Here is a 22820-nt window from a genome sequence, read left to right as displayed (position 1 = left end):
AATACATTTTGTTTTTTTTAAAAGTTACTGTATCTGGGGCACAGAGAGCCGAATCCAGTCTCAGGTCACCTGCTTACAAAAGGCCTTTCACAGACACTCATTTGGGCAGCGCCCTTAAATTGGAAACATATGTATTCACACAGAAGTTAAGCAAATATAGTCTGGAATCAATTTATAATGAATGCTGACAGACTACCAGGTGCACTGTATGAGTAAACAATTTATATTTCACAATTACTTTGCATTATACAATGAATTTATATTTAACATGTTGAAGTAGACTTTCTTTTTTAGATATCTGGAGAGGGGGTGGTGCCCCAGCGCTCCGCATTGGCAAGCCGCCACTGGTGAACGCATTCATGTAGTTTGACATCACTTGGATGAGTCAAATCTTCTCCACAGTGTTCACACTGATACAGTTTCTTTACTATGTGAGGGCACTGGTGTGTTTCGAGATTAGACTTGTCAGTAAAACTATTCCCACACTGTGAGCAGCAATACCACTTGACTCCTGTGTGAATGTGCATGTGTGCTTGGACAGTCCTCTTTGCAGCAAAACTCTTCCCGCACTGTGAACAGCGATACGGCTTCTCTGATGTGTGAGTGCGTTCGTGTATTTTGACATGACTCTGATGAGTAAAACCCTTTCCACATTGTGAACACTGATACGGTCTCTCTCCTGTGTGAATGCGCTGGTGTATTTGGAGATCACGCTTTTCGGTAAAACTCTTCTGACACTCCGAGCACTGATACCGCTTCTCTCCTGTGTGAGTGCGCTGGTGTCGTTTTAGACCGTTATAGTGAGTAAAACTCCTCCCACAGTCTGAGCAGAGATACGGTTTCTCTCCTGTGTGAACCCGCTGGTGCATTTGGAGGTAACGCTGTTGATAAAAACTTTTTCCACATTGGGAACACGGATACGGCTTCTCTCCTGTGTGAATGCGTTCGTGTGTTTGGAGATTACGCTTTTCAGTAAAACTCCTCCCACACTGTGAGCAGTGATATGGCTTCTCTCCTGTGTGAATGCGATAGTGTAGTTTGACTTGAGTCTTACGTTTAAAACTTTTTCCACATTGTGAACAGTGATACGGTTTCTCTTGTGTGTGAATGAGCTGGTGCGTTTGAAGGGAACTTTGCTGAGAAAAACTCTTTCCACACTGTGAGCACTGATATGGCTTCTCTCCTGTGTGAACACGTTGGTGTAGTTTGAAGGGGCTCCGACGAGTAAAACTTTTTCCACACTGTGAACACTGATACGGCTTCTCGCCTGTGTGAATGCGCTGGTGTGTTCGGAGATTACCCTTTTCAGTAAAACTCCTCCCACACTGTGAGCAGTGATACGGCTTCTCTCCTGTATGAATGCGTTCATGTGTTCGGAGAGTACCCTTTTCAGTAAAACTCCTCCCACACTGTGAGCAGTGATACAGCTTCTCTCCTGTGTGAATGCGATAATGTAGTTTGACTTGAGTCTTACGAGTAAAACTCTTTCCACACTGTGAGCAGTGATACAGCTTCTCTCCTGTGTGAACACGCTGGTGTGTTTGGAGGTTACTCTGTTGAGAAAAACTCTTTCCACATTGGGAACAGTGATACGGCTTCTCTCTTGTGTGAACGCGTTGGTGTAGTTTGAAGGTACTTCGAGAAGTAAAACTCTTTCCGCATTGTGAACAGCAATACGGTTTCTCTCCTGTGTGAATGCGCTGGTGTCGTTTGAAAGCGGTTTCAAGATAAAAACTCTTCCCACACTGTGAGCAGCGATACGACTTCTGTCTTTTGTGAACACACTGGTGTTGTTGTAGACCACTCTGAAGAAGAAAACTCATTCCACAATCTAAGCAGTTGTGCAGTTCCTTCTGCATTTGTTGTTGAGAGCTGCTAGTGAGGAGAGTACCAGAGGATACTTGTTCAACGCTGAAGCTTACTGTGGGGGTCAGATCGTGCGTAGTCGGTTCAGTCGGTTTCACATGCTGGTCAGGGTGGCATCTTCTCATGTGTCTGTGGAGGGACTTCTCTGACGTATAGGAAAGTGGGCACAAGGAACACGAAGAGATATGCAACAGTCTGTCATTGATTTCATTTGGAGAACACTTTTTGTTCCAGAGGTAGTCAAAGACAACACTAAGGTCTTTGGCATACTCCTCATCATACCACACCAACAGCTCCTGTCCTGGATTAATGGGTCGACAGCAACGGTACAGAATCCCCCCTCGATACTGAAAAGCCACCAAGTTCTGCTCCTCATCAATACGAGCACAATTCACATATCTCATCCAGTTAGCATGCACCTCTCTCTTAGCATCTATGTATTCCTCATGCAGTCTGTTCTTAAATATCACCCAGGAATACCCACTGTTCTTAGCTTCCTCTCCGTCTACCAGATCTCCCTGGTAGGGTCCAAAATGTGCACCAACTGGAACAGTCTCCCCTTCATTAAACACTCCCAGACCCGCATGAGCAATACTGGACTCCCGTATCTCTAGTCCAGGTGGGTGTGTTTGTCTGGCTCTGTCAGCGACGCCCAGGGGAACAGGAGTATCAGGGATGAAGAGAGCCGGACCATGAACTTCACACTTGTTTATGAAGAAGATTTTGCAATCCTCACAGTACAGGTAGTCTTCATCTTCCAAGTCTTCCTCTTTTATAGGATTCTTCAGAAAGTCGGCATTCTGGACCGTGTGTCCAACAGAGCTCGATGTTCCTTCACAGTGAGAATCTTCCTCTTCAAGTTTATTTTCCAAATCTTCCACCTTTATAGGATTCTTCAGAAATTCAGTGCTCTGGATTAAGTGTCCAACAGAGCCCGATGTTCCTCCACAGAGATAATCTTCGTTTTCAGGCTCTTCTTTTAGACACTTCATCTTGAATCCTGCATTCTGCTCATCCACAAAGGAGACATGCTCCATGGAGCTTGAGTTTCCCACATCAGTATCTATGCGCTCATCCTCACAATGCTGTGAGACAGCAGGATCAGGAGCATGTGTCCAAGAGCATGAACTATCTGCTGCAGAGTTCATTTAAAGAGCTTTGAACAACACTGATGCTGGGACTTTACACGGAGTTAAGCCATGTCAAAAATAAGGATATTGAAATCAGTACTGAGCTGCCTCATTTTTTTTTTTTTAAACTTCACCAGTGAGGAGGCTGGTTTGCCTGAAAAATAATAAAAACAGACAGAATTTCTTTGATTAGTTATGGAGTTATGCAGCCAGTTAGTTGTGTAGCAACAATAAAACAACCCTATGGCATGTCTGAGCAGCTACAGGTAACCATAGAACAGAGAAACGTGTTTAATTATAGCTTACCTGTGTGAAAACGCCGTGAACATACGAACACGTGTCAGGAAATGATGCTGAAGGTGATGTTTACTCGTCTTGCAGCTGCTCCTCATGCCATGCGACGCCTCTTTGTTAATTAACTCAGTGACCAGAGCTTCAGTGTTTTGCTGGAAAGCTGAAAAATCGCACTTTGGTCCTGAGAACGGTTATAGCGCTTAATAAACTACAGCAAGCCTTCACTACTCCAACATGCTTTCAAGTTGAATAATATAAACACATCTATCTCCACTACTATTACTACTTGGTCTCGTCCGTGTCCTAAAATCGCACAATGCCTTGCGGTGAACGGAGAGGCTGGAAACTTTTATTTTGAATCTTATTATATATGGAAAATATTTTATTCATAAGTGTAAATTGACTGAAACTGAACTGAATGGACAGGGACTGAAAAACAAAAAAGCTGTAAAGACTTTGAATATACCAAGGCTTTTGAACAGTCATTGTACCGAAATCTGCTACAATTCACCTAGAGGGCGCTCGCGTCCTCAATCAATGGAGCTAAACGGCTAAAGTAATTATTTACACCTGCTTCTGCACAAAAAAGTCCGTATTCTATTTTAGTTTTTGCAAGCATTGTATCTATTATATATCAGAACTGAAATAAAACAAATACCAATGTAATTTGTTTTTACTGGGAAGGCAATTTTGCCCATAAAACGCTAGCGGTCTGCTAATGTATGTCATAATGGTCGCATTTTTATGACGTATGAAACGCGCTTCCTGGGTATTTTACTAGAATTAAAAAAAAAACGAGAAAAAAATTCGAAAAATGGAACTACATCTATTGTCGCGATCCTTTATATCGATAACATAATGAAAATTGGCAGATTTTTTTTTTTTTTTAACCCCATGAACGCTACTTTTTTGGGCTCCAGCTCCATAGGCTCCCATTCATTCTGGACTATCTCACGAGCGCCCCCTGCACACCCGGAAGGGAGGTATGAATGGACAGTCACCAATTTTGAAGTCATGAATGGAGTTATTCAGTTAACAAGTGAAGATTAACTGAATTAAAGCAGACTTCTATGAAACATGAACATTGTTTATGTTTTAGGTTACCATCTTATCTCTTTTTAAACAGTCGGAGCATTCATTTTCTTTTAAGGTGCGATTTTGGCACCTAAAAATTACCCTTTCAGTTGTCCAATTATCATAATGCAGGTATTACTGTATTGGAAAATGTTATGTGTGCATAATTTCACGCCACACAATGCTACAATTTGGAATGACAGGTATATCCTACAGAAGAGGATAACATTATTTTTATAAAGATTGGATGGAGAAAAGAAGTGAGAAAGAGAAAATAACTTTTTGGAGACTGCAGAGGGCTGGGGTAAAGTTATTTTCTCTGTTGAAGCCCCCTTCAGCCTGTTTGGGACTGGACATCTGGAAAAATGACTGTCTGGAGAAGAAAAGGTGAGTGTCATGCCAACAGTAAAGCATCCTGAGACTATTCATGTATGGGGTTGCTTCTCATCCAAGGGAGTGGGTTCACTCACAATTTTGCCTAAGAACACTGCCATGAATAAAGAATGGTGTCAAAACATCCTCCAAAAGCAACTTCTCCCAACAATCCAGGAGCAATTTGGTGATGAACAATGCTTTTTCCAGCATGATGGAGCACCATGTCACAAGGCAAAAGTGATAACTAAGTGGCTTGGGGAACAAAACATTGAAATTTTGGGGTCCATGGCCAGGAAACTCCTCAGATCTTAATCCCATCGAGAACCTGTGGTCAATCCTCAAAAAGCAGGTGGACAAAAAAAAATTGTGATAAACTCCAAGCACTGATTGTGCAAGAATGAGTTGCCATCAGTCAGGATCTGACCCAGAAGCTGATATCCATCATGCCAGGACCAAATTGCAGGAGTCTTGAAAAAGAAGGGTCAACACTGTAAATATTAACCCTTTGGATAAACTTGATGTATTTGTCAATAAAAGCCTTTGAAACTTATGAAATGCTTATAATTGAACTTCAGTATACCATAGAAACATCTGACAAAAAGATCTAAAAAACACTGAAGCAGCAAACTTTGTGAAAACCAAAATTTGTCAGTCTCAAAAATTTTGGCCACAACTGCATTCCCAAAGGAGATGAGAACTACAAACAAACGTGTTAAAATCAAATAATCGCTGAACTGAATACAGCGATTAGTCACCTCTCTTTTAACAAAGCCCTTGGTTTGGACAGTCTCACAGGAGACTTCTATAGACATTTCTGGGAAGATATATAAGAGAACTGCTATATCAAGTTTTTTTTTTTTTTTTTTGGGGGGGGGGGGGGGGGGGGGGGTATTTTTATTTTAAGACCTGTATCTAACCAGAAATCAAATACCTAAACTATACCTAAACATAAACTAAGTCAGTCATTGAATGTCGAAAGCAAACTAAAAGAACGTAAAGAAAAGTTAAATTCTTGACTCCAGAGACATTTATCAATACTAGGCCAAATCTATGTAACAAAAATGGAAAGTTAGTCGAGATGTATTTACCCAACTTACTCCAATTCTATTCCAAACAAATTAATAAAAATCTATCAACCAAATGAATGTGAATTTCATTTGGAAAAACAAGCCATATTATATGAAAAAAAAGGATTATGGTTAAAGAAATAAAAGATGGAGGCCTAAAAGTTATAGATTTTGATTGCCTTAATGAAACCTTGAAAATAAATTGCCTAAAATCTTGGATCAAAGATGGCAACTCCTTTTGGTATTGTATTCCAAACTCTTTTAATAAAATTGGAGGACTGAAATTTCTTCTCTCAGACTTGGATATTAATAAACTTCCTGTATCATTATCAGAGTTCCATAAACAAATTTTGTTATATTGGAAAATGTGCATACATAACTTTTCACACCATACGACCACTCTATGGAACAATAGGTATATACTGTACCAAAATAAATGTTTATTTTATGAAGATTGGTTTGAGAAGAAAATATGGTCTCTTGCTCACTTAATGGATGCAAATGGTAATTTATTAGACTATGAACAATTCTGTATGAAACACAGTTTGAACCCTTCAAATTCAAACTTTGTTAAATTATGTAAAGTGACACCCCAAGAATTTGTGTTGCTAATGAAAAAATAACGGTACATCAACCTATACAGCCACAACTGGCCCCACTATCAGTTCAGGGGATTTTAATCCTGAACATGAAATAAAATGTAATTATTTTATTAGAAACTATCTAACTGAGAAACTATTCACTGGAAGACAGAACAAAAATTATATCCTACGTAAGTTTGATAAAAATTCAATCGATAGACTAAGAACTATGCATCTAACATTCCCGACACTCCCCAAAACAAAGGAAACCCACTTTAAAATTATGAATGACATTCATCCTTCTAAAGAATTACTTTGACTATGTTTTTAACACTGATGATAATTTACACTCATTTTGTGAAAATGATATTTAAACTACAGACCAGATATTTCTCTCATGTGGTGTAATACAAACATTTTGGTTTGACATTCACAAATGGATAAAACAAAAAGTCTCGTTATTTCCAGGTTCTATTTCAGGAGACAAAATAACATTTGGTATGATCTTGGAAAACAAAAATGATGAACTCTAGTAAACTCTGTGTCTGGCTAAGCTTTTTATACACAAGAGTAGAATCCTAAAATCATCCCTGAAATTTGTTTGTTTCTTGACCAAATTTATACTTAAGATCCTTAAAACGTGTAAAAGGAGCAAAAGCAGAAAGATTGTATGATATTTTAAAACATTTTCCCACTGAATTAGATAAATGAGATAAAATGTTTCTCCTTGTAGGTTTCTTTTTTTTAATTTATGATTAATTTTCTTGCTTGTTTACTTGTTTTCCTTTCTATCCATGGACATCTTTAACGACAGCATTTCCTACATAATATTTTCAAGTTTGTATCGTAAGTTGTTTATACTAGATTTTTATCAGATTGTTCCCTTTGATAATTTCTCTGTTCTTCCTGATATCTAATAGGATAATATGATGTTGCTGCCATAATGGTTTTGTAAATTTGTATTTTTTTTTTAAATAAATTTTTTTTTTAAGCTAGTGTATCTGGGGCACAGAGAGCCGAATCCAGTCTCAGGTCATCTGCTTGCAAAAGGCCTTTCACAGACACTCATTTGGGCAGCGCCCTTAACTTGGAAACATATGTATTCACACAGAAGTTAAGCAAATACAGTTTGGAATCAATTTATAATGAATGCTGACAGATTACCAGGTGCATTGTATGAGTAAACAATTTATATTTCACAATTACTTTGCATTATACAATGAATTTATATTTAACATATTGAAGTAGACTTTCTTTTCTAGATATCTGGAGAGGGGGTGGTGCCCCAGCGCTCCGCATTGGCAAGCCGCCACTGGTGAACGCATTCATGTAGTTTGACATCACTTGGATGAGTCAAATCTTCTCCACAGTGTTCACACTGATACAGTTTCTTTACTGTGTGAGGGCACTGGTGTGTTTCAAGATTAGACTTGTCAGTAAAACTCTTCCCACACTGTGAGCAGCAATACCACTTGACTCCTGTGTGAATGTGCATGTGTGCTTGGAGAGTCCTCTTTGCAGCAAAACTCTTCCCACACTGTGAACAGCGATACGGCTTCTCTGATGCGTGAGTGCGTTCGTGTACTTTGACATGACTCTGATGAGTAAAACCCTTTCCACATTGTGAACACTGATACGGTCTCTCTCCTGTGTGAATGCGCTGGTGTATTTGGAGATCATGCTTTTCGGTAAAATTCTTCTGACACTCCGAGCACTGATACCGCTTCTCTCCTGTGTGAGTGCGCTGGTGTCGTTTTAGACTGTTATAGTGAGTAAAACTCCTCCCACAGTCTGAGCAGAGATACGGTTTCTCTCCTGTGTGAACCCGCTGGTGCATTTGGAGGTAACGCTGTTGATAAAAACTCTTTCCACAATGGGAGCACCGATACGGCTTCTCTCCTGTGTGAATGCGTTCGTGTGTTTGGAGATTACGCTTTTCAGTAAAACTCCTCCCACACTGTGAGCAGTGATACGGCTTCTCTCCTGTGTGAATGCGATAGTGTAGTTTGACTTGAGTCTTACGGGTAAAACTTTTTCCACATTGTGAACAGTGATATGGTTTCTCTTGTGTGTGAATGAGCTGGTGCGTTTGAAGGGAACTTTGCTGAGAAAAACTCTTTCCACACTGTGAGCACTGATATGGCTTCTCTCCTGTGTGAACACGTTGGTGTAGTTTGAAGGGGCTCCGACGAGTAAAACTTTTTCCACACTGTGAACACTGATACGGCTTCTCTCCTGTGTGAATGCGCTGGTGTGTTCGGAGATTACCCTTTTCAGTAAAATTCTTCCCACACTGTGAGCAGTGATACGGCTTCTCTCCTGTATGAATGCGTTCGTGTGTTCGGAGATTACCCTTTTCAGTAAAACTCCTCCCACACTGTGAGCAGTGATACAGCTTCTCTCCTGTGTGAATGCGATAATGTAGTTTGACTTGAGTCTTACGAGTAAAACTCTTTCCACACTGCGAACAGTGATACAGCTTCTCTCCTGTGTGAACACGCTGGTGTGTTTGGAGGGAACTCTGTTGAGAAAAACTCCTTCCACACTGTGAGCAGTGATACGGCTTCTCTCTTGTGTGAACGCGTTGGTGTAGTTTGAAGGTACTTTGATAAGTAAAACTCTTTCCGCATTGTGAACAGCAATATGGCTTCTCTCCTGTGTGAATGCGCTGGTGTCGTTTGAAAGCGGTTTCAAGATAAAAACTCTTCCCACACTGTGAGCAGAGATACAACTTCTGTCTTTTGTGAACACACTGGTGTTGTCGTAGACCACTCTGAAGAAGAAAACTCTTTCCACAATCTAAGCAGTTGTGCAGTTCCTTCTGCATTTGTTGTTGAGAGCTGGTAGTGAGGAGAGTACCAGAGGATACTTGTTCAACGCTGAAGCTTACTGTGGGGGTCAGATCGTGCGTAGTCGGTTCAGTCGGTTTCACATGCTGGTCAGGGTGGCATCTTCTCATGTGTCTGTGGAGGGACTTCTCTGACGTATAGAAAAGTGGGCACAAGGAGCACGAAGAGACATGCAACAGGCTGTCATTGATTTCATTTGGAGAACACTTTTTGTTCCAGAGGTAGTCAAAGACAACACTAAGGTCTTTGGCATACTCCTCATCATACCACACCAACAGCTCCTGTCCTGGATTAATGGGTCGACAGCAACGGTACAGAATCCCCCCTCGATACTGAAAAGCCACCAAGTTCTGCTCCTCATCAATACGAGCACAATTCACATATCTCATCCAGTTAGCATGCACCTCTCTCTTAGCATCTATGTATTCCTCATGCAGTCTGTTCTTAAATATCACCCAGGAATACCCACTGTTCTTAGCTTCCTCTCCGTCTACCAGATCTCCCTGGTAGGGTCCAAAATGTGCACCAACTGGAACAGTCTCCCCTTCATTAAACACTCCCAGACCCGCATGAGGAATACTGGACTCCCGTATCTCTAGTCCGGGTGGGAGTGTTTGTCTGGCTCTGTCAGCGATGCCCAGGGGAACAGGAGTATCAGGGATGAAGACAGCCGGACCATGAACTTCACATTTGTTTATGAAGAAGACTTTGCAATCCTCACAGTACAGGTAGTCTTCATCTTCCAAGTCTTCCTCTTTTATAGAATTCTTCAGAAAGTCGGTATTCTGAACCGTGTGTCCAACAGAGCTCGATGTTCCTTCACAGTGAGAATCTTCCACTTCAAGTTTATTTTCCAAATCTTCCACCTTTATAGGATTCTTCAGAAATTCCATGTTCTGGATGGAGTGTCCAACAGAGCCCGATGTTCCTCCACAGAGATAATCTTCATCTTCAGGCTCTTCTTTTAGAGGCCTCATCTTGAATCCTGCATTCTGCTCATCCACAAAGGAGACATGCTCCATGGAGCTCGAGTTCCCCACATCAGTATCTATGCGCTCATCCTCACAATGCTGTGAGACAGCAGGATCAGGAGCATGTGTCCAAGAGCATGAACTATCTGCTGCAGAGCTCGGTTTCAGAGTTTTAAACAACGCTGATGCTGGGACTTTACAGGGAGTTAAGCCATGTTAAAAATAAGGATATGGAAATCAGTACAGACTGAGCTTTTTTTTTTTTTTTTAAACTTCACCAGTGAGGATGATATTAACATTTCTTAGGCTGGTTTGCCTGAAAAATAATAATAACAGACAGAATTTCTTTGATTAGTTATGGAGTTATGCAGCCAGTTAGTTGTGTAGCAACAATAAAACAACCCTATGGCATGTCTGAGCAGCTACAGGTAACCATAGAACAGAGAAACGTGTTTAATTATAGCTTACCTGTGTGAAAACGCCGTGAACATACGAACACGTGTCAGGAAATGATGCTGAAGGTGATGTTTACTCGTCTTGCAGCTGCTCCTCATGCCATGCGACGCCTCTTTGTTAATTAACTCAGTGACCAGAGCTTCAGTGTTTTGCTGGAAAGCTGAAAAATCGCACTTTGGTCCTGAGAACGGTTATAGCGCTTAATAAACTACAGCAAGCCTTCACTACTCCAACATGCTTTCAAGTTGAATAATATAAACACATCCACCTCCTCCTACCAAAATCCCACAATGCCTTGCAGTGAGCCCGTCGACAAGGAGGCTGGAAACTTTTATTTTGAATCTTATAATTATATATGGAAAATATTTTATTCATAAATGTAAATGGAGAAAAAAAAACCTTTCCACGGATACAATCCAAAAAAGAAATAGAACACTGCTTTGATACACTACAGGGACTGCAAAACAAAAAAGGTGAAAAGATAGATAGATACTTTATTAATCCCAGAGGGCAATTCAAGTTATCCAGTAACATTTCCGCATTGCACAAGATCAATACAAAACTAAATAGCATTATACGTATAAAAAAAAACTAAAATACAAAAAAATACCAAAATAAATAAAACATTACCAATAAGAGCAAGTAATAAAATATACAGCTCTCAGTGTGGGAGGTAGTGAGGTAGTGCAGCTGTCAGTGTGGGAGGTAGTGCAGTTGGCAGTAACCAGTCACAGTGCAAATAAGCGGGTAATGAGCAGTGCAAATACTTTGTGGACAGTTGCATACATGTGCAGTGTGTTTAGTGGTACAGTATATGGTAGATAAAAAGCATAGTATATTACATGATATGCATATTTAAAGTATATATCAGTTAAAGTATAAAGTACTGTTAAAAGACTTTGAATATACCGAAGGTTTTGAATACTATTCAATATTATATCAATATAAGTCTTTATATGTAATTTGTTTTCTGTACCCATTTCTTATTTTTATCATTTATGTATTTGTATCTAATTTTAAAAGTTATTTCAAAAAAGTCTACAGGGAGTTTGTCCACTTGTCATTGTCCCGAAATCTGTTGCAATTCCCCTAGAGGGCGCTCGCGTCCTCAATAAAAGGGAGTCAATGGAGCTAAACGGCTAAATTATTTACACCTGCTTCTACACAAAAAGTCCGAATTGTATCTTAGTTTTTGCAAACATCGTATCGATAATGTATCAGAACTGAGATAAAAAAAAAACTAATGTAATCTGATCTTCTTACTAGAAAGGCAATTTTGCCCATAAAACGCTAGTGGTCTGCTAATGTATATCATAATGGTCGCATTTTGATGCCGTATGAAACGCGCTTCCTGGGTATTTTACTGAAATTTAAAAAAAAACGAGAAAAAAAATCGAAAAATGGAACTACATCTATTGATGCAATCCCTTATATCGATAACATAATGAAAGTTCCATTTTTCGATTTTTTCCTTGTTTTTTTTTTTAAATTCCAGTAAAATACCCAGGAAGCGCGTTTCATACGTCATAAAAATGCGACCATTATGACTGCTAGCGTTTTATGGGCAAAATTGCCTTCCCAGTAAAAACAAATTACATTAGTATTTGTTTCATTTCAGTTCTATTATATAATCGGTACGATGCTTGCAAAAACTAAAATAGAATACGGACTTTTTTGTGGAGAGGCAGGTGTAAATAATTATTTTAGCCGTTTTTCTCCTTTGACTCCCATTGATTGTGGACGCGAGCGCCCTGTAGGTGAATTGTAGCAGATTTCGGTACAATGACAAGTGGACAAGCTCCCCGTAGATTTTTTTGAAATAACTTTTAAAAATTAGATACAAATACACACATGATAAAAATAAGAAAGTTGTACAGAAAAAATCATATATAAATACATATATTTAGATAATATTGAATAGTGTTCAAAAGCCTTGGTATATTCAAAGTCTTTACAGCTTTTTTGTTTTTCAGTCCCTGTAGTGTATCAAAGCACTATTCTATTTCTTTTTTAAATTGTATCATTGGAAAGTATTTTTTTCGCCATTTACATTTATGAATAAAATAGTTTCCATATATAATTATAAGATTCAAAATAAAAGTTTCCAGCCTCTCCGTTCACCGCAAGGCATTGTGGGATTTTAGGACACGGAAGAGACCGAGTAGTAATAGTAGTGGAGATAGATGTGTTTATATTATTCAACTTGAAAGCATGTTGGAGTTGTGAAGGCTTGCTGTAGTTTATTAAGCGCTATAACCGTTCTCAGGACCAAAGTGCGATTTTTCAGCTTTCCAGCAAAACACTGAAGCTCTGGTCACTGAGTTAATTAACAAAGAGGCGTCGCATGGCATGAGGAGCAGCTGCAAGACGAGTAAACATCACCTTCAGCATCATTTCCTGACACGTGTTCGTATGTTCACGGCGTTTTCACACAGGTAAGCTATAATTAAACACGTTTCTCTGTTCTATGGTTACCTGTAGCTGCTCAGACATGCCATAGGGTTGTTTTATTGTTGCTACACAACTAACTGGCTGCATAACTAATCAAAGAAATTCTGTCTGTTATTATTTTTCAGGCAAACCAGCCTAGGAAATGTTAATATCATCCTCACTGGTGAAGTTTTTTTTTTAAAGCTCAGTACTGATTTCCACGTCCTTATTTTTGAGGTGGCTTAACTCCGTTTAACGTCCCAGAATCAGTTTAAAACTCTTAAACCGAACTCCGCAGCAGATAGTTCATGCTCTTGGACACATGCTCCTGATCCTGCTGTCTCACAGCATTGTGAGGATGAGCACATAGTTACTGATGTGGGAAACTCGAGCTCTATGGAGCATGTCTCCTTTGTGGATGAGCAGAATGCAGGATTCAAGATGAGGCCTCTAAAAGAAGAGCCTGAAGATGAAGATTATCTCTGTGGAGGAACATCGAGCTCTGTTGGACACTCTATCCAGAACACTGAATTTCTGAAGAATCCTATAAAGGTGGAAGACTCGGAAACTAAACTTGAAGAGGAAGATTCTCACTGTGAAGGAACATCGAGCTCTGTTGGACACATAGTCCAGAATGCCGATTTTCAGAAGAATTCTATAAAAGAGGAAGACTTGGAAGATGAAGACTACTTGTACTGTGAGTATTGCAAAGTCTTCTTCATAAACAAATGTGAAGTTCATGGTCCGGCTCTCTTCATCCCTGATACTCCTGTTCCCCTGGGTGTCGCTGACAGAGCCAGACAAACACTCCCATCCGGACTAGAGATACGGGAGTCCAGTATTGCTCATGCAGGTGTGGGAGTGTTTAATGAAGGGGGGACTGTTCCAGTTGGTGCACATTTTGGACCCTACCAGGGAGATCTGGTAGATGGAGAGGAAGCTAAGAACAGTGGGTATTCCTGGGTGATATTTAAGAACAGACTGCATGAGGAATACATAGATGCTAAGAGAGAGGTGCATGCTAACTGGATGAGATATGTGAATTGTGCTCGTATTGATGAGGAGCAGAACTTGGTGGCTTTTCAGTATCGAGGGGGGATTCTGTACCGTTGCTGTCGACCCATTAATCCAGGACAGGAGCTGTTGGTGTGGTATGATGAGGAGTATGCCAAAGATCTTAGTGTTGTCTTTGATTACCTCTGGAACAAAAAGTGTTCCCCAAATGAAATAAATGACAGCCTGTTGCATGTCTCTTCGTGCTCCTTGTGCCCACTTTCCTATACATCAGAGAAGACTCTCCACAGACACATGAGAAGATGCCACCCTGAACAGCAGCTGAAACCGACTGAACCGACTACGCACGATCTGACACCCACAGTAAGCTTCAGTGTTGAACAAGTATCCTCTGGTACTCTCCTCACTAGCAGCTCTCAACAACAAGTGCAGAAGGAACCGCACAACTGCTTAGATTGTGGAAAGAGTTTTCTTCTTCAGAGTGGTCTACGACAACACCAGCGTATTCACAAAAGACACAAGTCGTATCACTGCTCACAGTGTGGGAAGAGTTTTAATCTTGAATCTGCTTTCAAGCGACACCAGCTTATTCACACAGGAGAGAAGCCGTATTGCTGTTCACAATGTGGAAAGAGTTTTACTCATCGGCGTACCCTCAAACTACACCAGCGTGTTCACACAGGAGAGAAACCGTATCACTGTTCACAATGCGGAAAGAGTTTTACCCGTAAGACTCAAGTCAAACTACACTATCACATTCACACAGGAGAGAAGCCGTATCGCTGCTCACAGTGTGGAAGGAGTTTTACTGAAAAGGGTAATCTCCGAACACACCAACGTATTCACACAGGAGAGAAGCCGTATCAGTGCTCCCAATGTGGAAAGAGTTTTTATCAACAGCGTTACCTCCAAACACACCAGCGGGTTCACACAGGAGAGAAACCGTATCTCTGCTCAGAATGTGGGAAGAATTTTGCTCGCTATAACAGTCTCAAACGACACCAGTGCACTCACACACAGAAGCGGTATCAATGCTTGGAGTGTGAGGAAAGTTTTACCAAAAAGCGTAATCTCCAAATACACCAGCGCATTCACACAGGAGAGAGACTGTATCAGTGTTCACAATGTGGAAAGGGTTTTACTCATCAGAAGCATGTCAAAGAACATGAACGCGCTCACACAGCAGAGAAGCTGTATCGCTGTTCACAGTGTGGGAAGAGTTTTGCTGACGAGTCTAATCTTGAAACACACCAGTGCACTCCCGCAAAAAAGAAACTGTATCAGTGCCAACACTGTGGCGAAGATTTGACTCACCCAAGTGATGTCAAACTACATGAACGTGTTCACCAGTGGCGGCTTGCCAATGCGGGGCGCTGGGGCACCACCCCCTCTCCAGATATCTAGAGAAGTCGAGTTGAGCACATTAAATATAAATTCATTGTATAATACAAAGTAATTGTGAAATATAGCTTACTCATACAGTGCACCTGGTAGTCTGTCAGCATTGATTATACTGTAAATTGGTTTTAAGTTAAATTTGCTTAACTTCTATGTGAATACATGTGTTTCCAGGTTAACGGCACTGCACAAATGAGTGTCTGTGAAAGGCCTTTTGTAAGCAGGTGACCTGAGGCTGTGCTCTAATTGCCTGCCTTCAGATTTTACACGGGATTCAGCTCCCTCTGCCCTAGATACACTGACTTTTTTTTTTTTGTTTGTTTTTGTTTAAAATAACACTTTCAATAAAGTACAAAATATGGCAGCAGCAGCATGTTATCATTCTGTTAAATATAGGGAAGAACAGAGAAATTATCAAAGGGAACAATCTGATAAAAATCTAGTATAAACAAATTATAATACAAAATTGGAAATATTACGTAGGAAATGCTGTCGTTAAAGGAAAACAAGTAAGAAATCTCATCATAAAACGTAAAAAAAATACAAGAGGAAAATTTCTCATCTAATTCAGTAAGGAAGTGTCTTAAAATATCCTACAATCTTTCTGCTTAAGGATAAAGCGGCTAGAGATAATGAGATGAGATGAGATGAGATCTTTCTGCTTATGCTACTTTTACAGATTTTAAGGACCTTAAGTATAATTTATATTCTTTCAAGAAAGAAACAAGTTTCAGGGATGATTTTAGGATTCTATTCTTGTGTATAAAAAAAACTTAGCCAGACACAGTTTACATTACTAGAGAGTTCATCATTTTTCTTTTGCAAGATCATACCAAATGTTATTTTGTCTCCGGAAATGGAATCTGGAAATAACGAGACTTTTTGTTTTATCCATTTGTGAATGTCAAGCCAAAATGTTTGTATTACACCACATGAGAAAAATATCTGGTCTGTAGTTTCAATATCATTTTCACAAAATGAGTGTAAATTATCATCAGTGTTAAAATGTAGTCAAAGTAATTGTTTTAGAAGTATAAATGTCATTCATAATTTTAGTGTGTTTCTTTCATTTTGGGGGGTGTTGGGAATGTTAGATGCATAGTTCTTAGTCTATCGATTGAATTTTTATCAAACGTATGTAGGATATAATTTTTGTTCTGTCTTCCAGTGAATAGTTGCTCAGTTAGATAGATAGTTTCTAATAAAATAGGCGTTACATTTCTTGTCCAGGATTAAAATCCCCTGAATTGATAGTGGGGCCAGTTGTGGCTGTGTAGATTGATGTACCATTATATTTTCCATTAGGAAACATACATTCTTGGGTTACCACTTTAACAAAGTCTAATTTTGAAGGGTTCAAACTGTGTTTCATGCAGAATTGTTCATAGTCTAATAAATTACCATTTGCGTTCATTAAGTGAGCTAGACACCATATATTCTTCTCAAACCAATCTTCATAAAAGAAACATTTATTCTGGTACAATATACAGTTTCTTGCAAAAGTATTCATCCCCCTTTGTGTTTGTCCTGTTTTTGTCGTGTTACAAGCTGGAATTAAAACAGATTTTTGGGGGATTAGCACCATTTGATTTACACAACATGCCTACAACTTTAAACGTGCAAATTGTTTTGTGACACAAACAGTAATTAAGGTAAACCCCCCGGAAATCTGGAGTGTGCATAGGTATTCAGCCCCCAAAGTCAATACTTTGTAGAGCCACCTTTTACTGCAATTACAGCAGCAAGTCTCTTAGGGTATGTCTCTATTAGCTTAGCACATCTAGCCACTGGGGTTTTGCCCATTCCTCAAGGCAACACTGCTCCAACTCCTTCAATTTAGATGGGTTGTGTTTGTGTACAGCAATCTTCAAGTTATGCCACAGATTCTCAATTTGATTGAGGTCTGGGCTTTGATTAGGCGACTCCAAGACATTTAAATGTTTCCCTTTAACAAAACTCCAGTGTAGCTTTAGCAGTATGTTTAGGGTCATTGTCCTGCTGGAAAGTGAACCTTTGTCCCAGTCTCAAACCTCTGGCTGGCTCAACCAGGTTTTCCTCCAGAATTGCTCCGTATTTAGTGTCATCCATCTTTGCTTCAGTCCTGACCAGCTTTCCCGTCCCTGCAGATGAAAAACATCCCCACAGCATGATGCTGCCACCATCATGCTTCACTGTAGGAACAGTGTTCTCAGGGTGTTGGGTTTGCGCCACACATAGCGTTTCCCATGATGGCCAAAAAGATCAATTTTAGTCTCCTTTGACCAGAGAATCTTCTTCCATGTGTTTGGGGAGTCTGCCACATGCTGTTGGGCAAACTCCAAATGTGTTTTCTTAAGCAATGGCTTTTTTTTTCCCTGGCCACTCTTCCATAAAGCCCTGCTCTGTGGAGTGTACGGCTTAAAGTGGTCCTATGGACTGATACTGCCATCTCTGCTGTGAATCTTTGCAGCTCCTTGAGTGTTAGCTTTGGTGTCTTTGTTGCATCTCTGATTAATGCCCTCCTTGCCCAGTCTGAGAGTTTTGGTGGGCGGCCTTCTCTTGTCAGGTTTGTAGTGATGACATTCTTTCCATTTTGCTATAATGGATTTAATGGTGCTCCCTGGGATATTCAAAGTTTGGGATATTTTTTTATAACCCAACCCTGATCCATACTTCTTCACAACTTTGTCTCTGACCTGTTTGGAGGCTCCTTGGTTCTCATGTTGCTTGCCTAGTAGTGTAGCAGAGAGGGCGGGTCCTTCCAGAACAGGTTGATTTACACAGACATCATGTGATGCTTTGATTGCACACAGGTGGATTTTAATCAACTAATAATGTGACTTACAAAGTGAATTGGTTGGACCAGCTCTTATTTAAGGGTTTCATACGAAAGGGGGTGAATACACTCCAGATTTCTGTTTTTTTTTTTTATCTTATTGTTTGTGTCACAATACAACAACAATTTGCACGTTTAAAGTTGTAGGCATGTTGTTTAAATCAAATGGTGCTAACCCTCCAAAAATCCATTTTAATTCCAGCTTGTAATGCAACAAAACAGGACAAACACAAAAGGGGATGAATACTTCTGCAAGACACTGTATACCTATTATTCTATAGAACGGTCATGTGGGGTGTAAAGTTATGTATGTACATTTTCCAATATAACAATTTGTTTATGAAACCCTGATAATGATACAGGAAATTTATTAATGTCGAAGTCTGAGATAAGAAGAAATTTCAATCGTCCAATTTTATTAAATAAGTGATTTGGAATTCAATACCAAAAGGAGTTGCCATGTTTGATCCAAGATTTTTGCCAATTTATTTTCAAGATTCCAATAAGGCAATCAAAATCATAACTTTTAGGCCTCCATCTTTTATTTCTTTATTACTTTTTTCATATGACGTGGTTTGTTTCTCCAAATGAAATTCATAGTAATTTGGTTGATAGATTTTATTAATTTGTTTGGAATAGAATTAGAGTAAGTTGGGTAAATAAATCTTGACAAACTTTCCATTTTTGTTATATAAATTCAGCCTAGTATTGATAAATCTTTAAGAGAGAAGCGACTAATTGCTGTATCCAATTCAACCATTATTTAATTTTCACGTTTGTTTGTAGTTATCATCAACTTAGAGAATATACTCTGCTATATCCCTTAAAAATTCATGACGGTCCCCTTTAGTAAATTCAGTACTGTACAGCTGGCTATAAAATTTAAACATTTCTGAGACTTTTTCATCTGTGATTTCTATATTATCAACCATCAAGGACCTGATATTCTTTTTCTGTCTTTTTTCAAGATTACAGAAATATGCTGAGTTTTCCCCCCTTCTCTATCCATTTAGCTCTAGATCTAATAAACGCTTCTTGCACTTTGTTTAGTTTAGGTTGAAGGTTTAGAATTTTCTGTCTCTTATTCAGCATGGTTAAGTTTTTATTGCAGCATACATTTCACTGTTTGATAATGTCTAGTTCTTTTATCGCCAGATTGTTTTTCTTTTCTTTTTTTAACCGGAGGAAAGAGTAAATTGGCATATCTTATATTTTAGGAATTTTCATTTCTTGACCGGTGTTGTCAATTCTACAGAGTTTTTAATTTCTACAATCAGTGGTTTAATCTTTTGGCAGAATTCATTGTTTTTAAGCAGACTGGAGTTAAATTTCCAATATCTATTTGTAAATATTCTTCTGCCTTGAAGTTTAATACATAAATAGATAATACTGTGATTGGTTAATGGGGCAGCAGAAATCTCATCTCATTATCTCTAGCCGCTTTATCCTTCTACAGGGTCGCAGGCAAGCTGGAGCCTATCCCAGCTGACTACGGGCGAAAGGCGGGGTACACCCTGGACAAGTCGCCAGGTCATCACAGGGCTGACACATAGACACAGACAACCATTCACACTCACATTCACACCTACGGTCAATTTAGAGTCACCAGTTAACCTAACCTGCATGTCTTTGGACTGTGGGGGAAACCGGAGCACCCGGAGGAAACCCACGCGGACACGGGGAGAACATGCAAACTCCACACAGAAAGGCCCTCGCCGGCCCCGGGGCTCGAACCCAGGACCTTCTTGCTGTGAGGCGACAGCGCTAACCACTACACCACCGTGCCGCCCGGCAGCAGAAATATCAGAGTTAATTTCATAACACAATCAGTGGTCTGCAATGAACCAATGGTCAATTCTAGACTTCAGGTGGTAATTTGAACTGAACCATGAGTATTTGTTTATTCCTGGATTTAAGTGTCTCCAAGCATCAATCAAACTTTGTTCATTACAAAAGTTAGTAAATGTAGTATTAGGGTGACTTGTAGAGTATCTGGGAGCATATTTATCATAAAAATCATCCAGGACTATTTATTTACAGGCTCACCTCCGATTATAACATTATTGGTTGAGTGTGACAATTTGAGATTATTTAAATATAAGCTAATTTGCTCAAATAAATTTTAGATTTTCTCTTGTCATTGTAACCATATATGTTGATAAAGATGAATTTCAATTCGTCAGTGGTCATGATAAGAATCAGCCAATGACCATGTTCATTTGCCATATGGGATACAATCTAACCTTGGAAATATTTTAGGAGGATGGCGACCCCTGCTGATCTTGAAGTGCCATGACTGAAATAAGCCTCATCTCCCCATTGCTTCGACCAAAATATATCTTCAACCTTAGAATGAGTTTCTTGCACCAAAAAAGGAAAAATAAATAAATAATAAAAAAATTTGCATTCTTCCCTTTACAGAATAAAAAAAAAGCTTTTTCTTTTGGTCATGTCTCTTAGATCCCTTGCATGAACAGAAATAAGAGAGATTATATTTTTCAACTGGAACATGTAACAAACAACAAAAAGAGTACCAGAATTACCTGAACAGTGCTATAAAAAGAATACATTTTCTAATAGCGTATTTATAGTAGCAAAACTCTGAGCTTGCTTTTTTTCTTATTCAAAACTCACTTGTTATGAAACGGCCTACGCCCTTCTGTACCCAGAATCTCCAGGGCGTGCACTGGTCCAACTGGGAGAAGAACGCTTCAGCAGACAATGCTAGGAGCTGGAAGAGCTGTTGGACCAACATGCAGATGTGTTCACAGCAGAACCATGCTGGACCCACCTGATCCATCATGACAGGGGAAGTGATCCTCCAGTGCCCTATTGCATTCCAGAGGCCCACTGTCATGCAATTCAAGAACAGGTGGCATGAATGCTGCAGAATGGGATTATCAAGGAGTCCACCAGCCCCATCGTGGCAGTACCCAAGCCTGATGGAAGTCTGAGACTTTGCACTGACTTCAGGAAACTCAACATGGTTGAACACTTCAACAGCTATCCCCTGTCCAGAGTGGATGATTTGATTGACCGACTCGGAGGGTTCATTTCCACCCTGGACCTCACAAAAGGCTACTGGCAAATGGCTCTGATGCCCCAAGCCTGCCTGAAGATTACCTTTACCACCGCATCAGGCCCCTGGCAGTACAGGGTCCTCCCCTTCAGCCTCCATGGGGTGCCAGTGACTTTCCAGAGGCTCATGGACATCGTGCTGTGTCCCCACCAGGAGTTTGCTGCCGAGTATGTGGATGTCCTTATCATCCACTCATCCACCTGGGCCAGCCACCTGCTACACACAAAATCTATCTGAGGGGAGCTGAGAAAGGCTGGACTCACTGCCAACCCCTGGAAGTGCCATCTGGGGTGGACCAAAGTGCTGTACCTGGGCTACCGCATTGGCCAGGAACTGCTGAAACCCCAGGAGGAGAAAATCGAGGTTGTGCAGAAGTACCCTTGGCCCTCCACCAAGCAGCAGGTATGTGCTTTCTTGAGGCTGGCTGGGTACTTCTGCAGATTTGTGCCTAACAACTTCTCTGTACCCTCTCCCATCTCAGACTTCACCAAAAAGGGTGAGCCGGACAAAGTGCACTGGACCAACTAAGCGGAGCAGGCATTCTAGGCCCTGAAGAAGGCCCTCACCACTGTGCCCGTCATCTGAAACCCAGACTTTGACTTTCCCTTCATCATCCAAACGGATGCCTTGGAGATGGGCCTGGGTGCCATACTTTTGCAGGTCATAGAGGATGAACTTTCTTTCCTGTCCTTTGCTGTACATCAACTGCAAACTGCTGCCAGTGGAGAAGAATTAGGTGGCTGTGGAAAGAGAAGCCCTCACTAGCAAGGGGGCAGTAAGTGAGCTGAGGTATTATCTAATGGGTTGTTGTTTCCCCATAGTCACCGACCATGGCCCGCTCCGGTGGATGGCGGCTTCCAAAGGTACCAATGCTCGTGTCACTCACTGGTTCTTGTCATTGCAGGATTCCTCTTTTTAGGCCCAACATAGAGCTGGGACCCAGTAAGGGAACGCTGACTGCCTTTCCAGGAGCTACAGCTTCTGGGCCGAGCCTTGCAGGACGGTAGGCTCGGCGTTGGGGGGGGTGTATGACGGCGGCTGGAAAAAAAACCACCACCAAAGCAGCGCATTGCTCCTCACTCTACCACCTATGGTGCTGAACGGATGGTCGTGATTCAGCACCACTATTTTGGACAGCCTAGAGGAGCGTGGCTACGGGGCGGGGCCAGCTGATCACACATGGCTGGAGCAGCATGATCAGTGCTGTAATCAGCCCTCCTTGAGTATCCAGGGTAGTTTAAAAATTTGCTACTCCACACAGTGGTTAGTGAAGTTTGCTTAATGTTGCACATCTCGCTCTCTCTACCTATACCCAGGACACCTTGCTGACGCCGAGGAGTAATGCAGAAAGAGTTTTACTCGTAAGACTCAAGTCAAACTACACTATCACATTCACACAGGAGAGAAGCTGTATCACTGCT

General features: G+C 40.5%; 2 protein-coding genes across 2 annotated transcripts; one reads left to right on the top strand and one right to left on the bottom strand.

The window, feature by feature from the left end:
• Positions 1-202: 202 nt before the first annotated feature.
• On the bottom strand, positions 203-10952 carry LOC132888889 (uncharacterized). The gene is made up of 3 exons (XM_060924984.1): positions 10676-10952; positions 7649-10523; positions 203-3014 (listed from the first exon to the last, which is right to left on the bottom strand). Exons 2-3 carry the CDS (start codon positions 10256-10258, stop codon positions 291-293), a joined length of 5334 nt encoding a protein of 1777 aa, XP_060780967.1. The 5' UTR covers positions 10259-10523; positions 10676-10952; the 3' UTR covers positions 203-290.
• A 1838-nt stretch (positions 10953-12790) lies between these two features.
• LOC132889560 (histone-lysine N-methyltransferase PRDM9-like) lies at positions 12791-16962 on the top strand. The gene is made up of 2 exons (XM_060926196.1): positions 12791-13098; positions 13240-16962. The coding sequence occupies exon 2, from the start codon at positions 13490-13492 to the stop codon at positions 15509-15511; it is 2022 nt and encodes a 673-aa protein (XP_060782179.1). The 5' UTR covers positions 12791-13098; positions 13240-13489; the 3' UTR covers positions 15512-16962.
• Positions 16963-22820: the final 5858 nt, after the last annotated feature.

The sequence above is a fragment of the Neoarius graeffei genome, chromosome 7, assembly GCF_027579695.1.
Source record: "Neoarius graeffei isolate fNeoGra1 chromosome 7, fNeoGra1.pri, whole genome shotgun sequence".
NCBI classification, from domain to species: Eukaryota; Metazoa; Chordata; class Actinopteri; order Siluriformes; family Ariidae; genus Neoarius; species Neoarius graeffei.
Note: the sequence above shows the minus strand (reverse complement) of the source record. Positions and strands in the feature narration are given on the sequence as shown.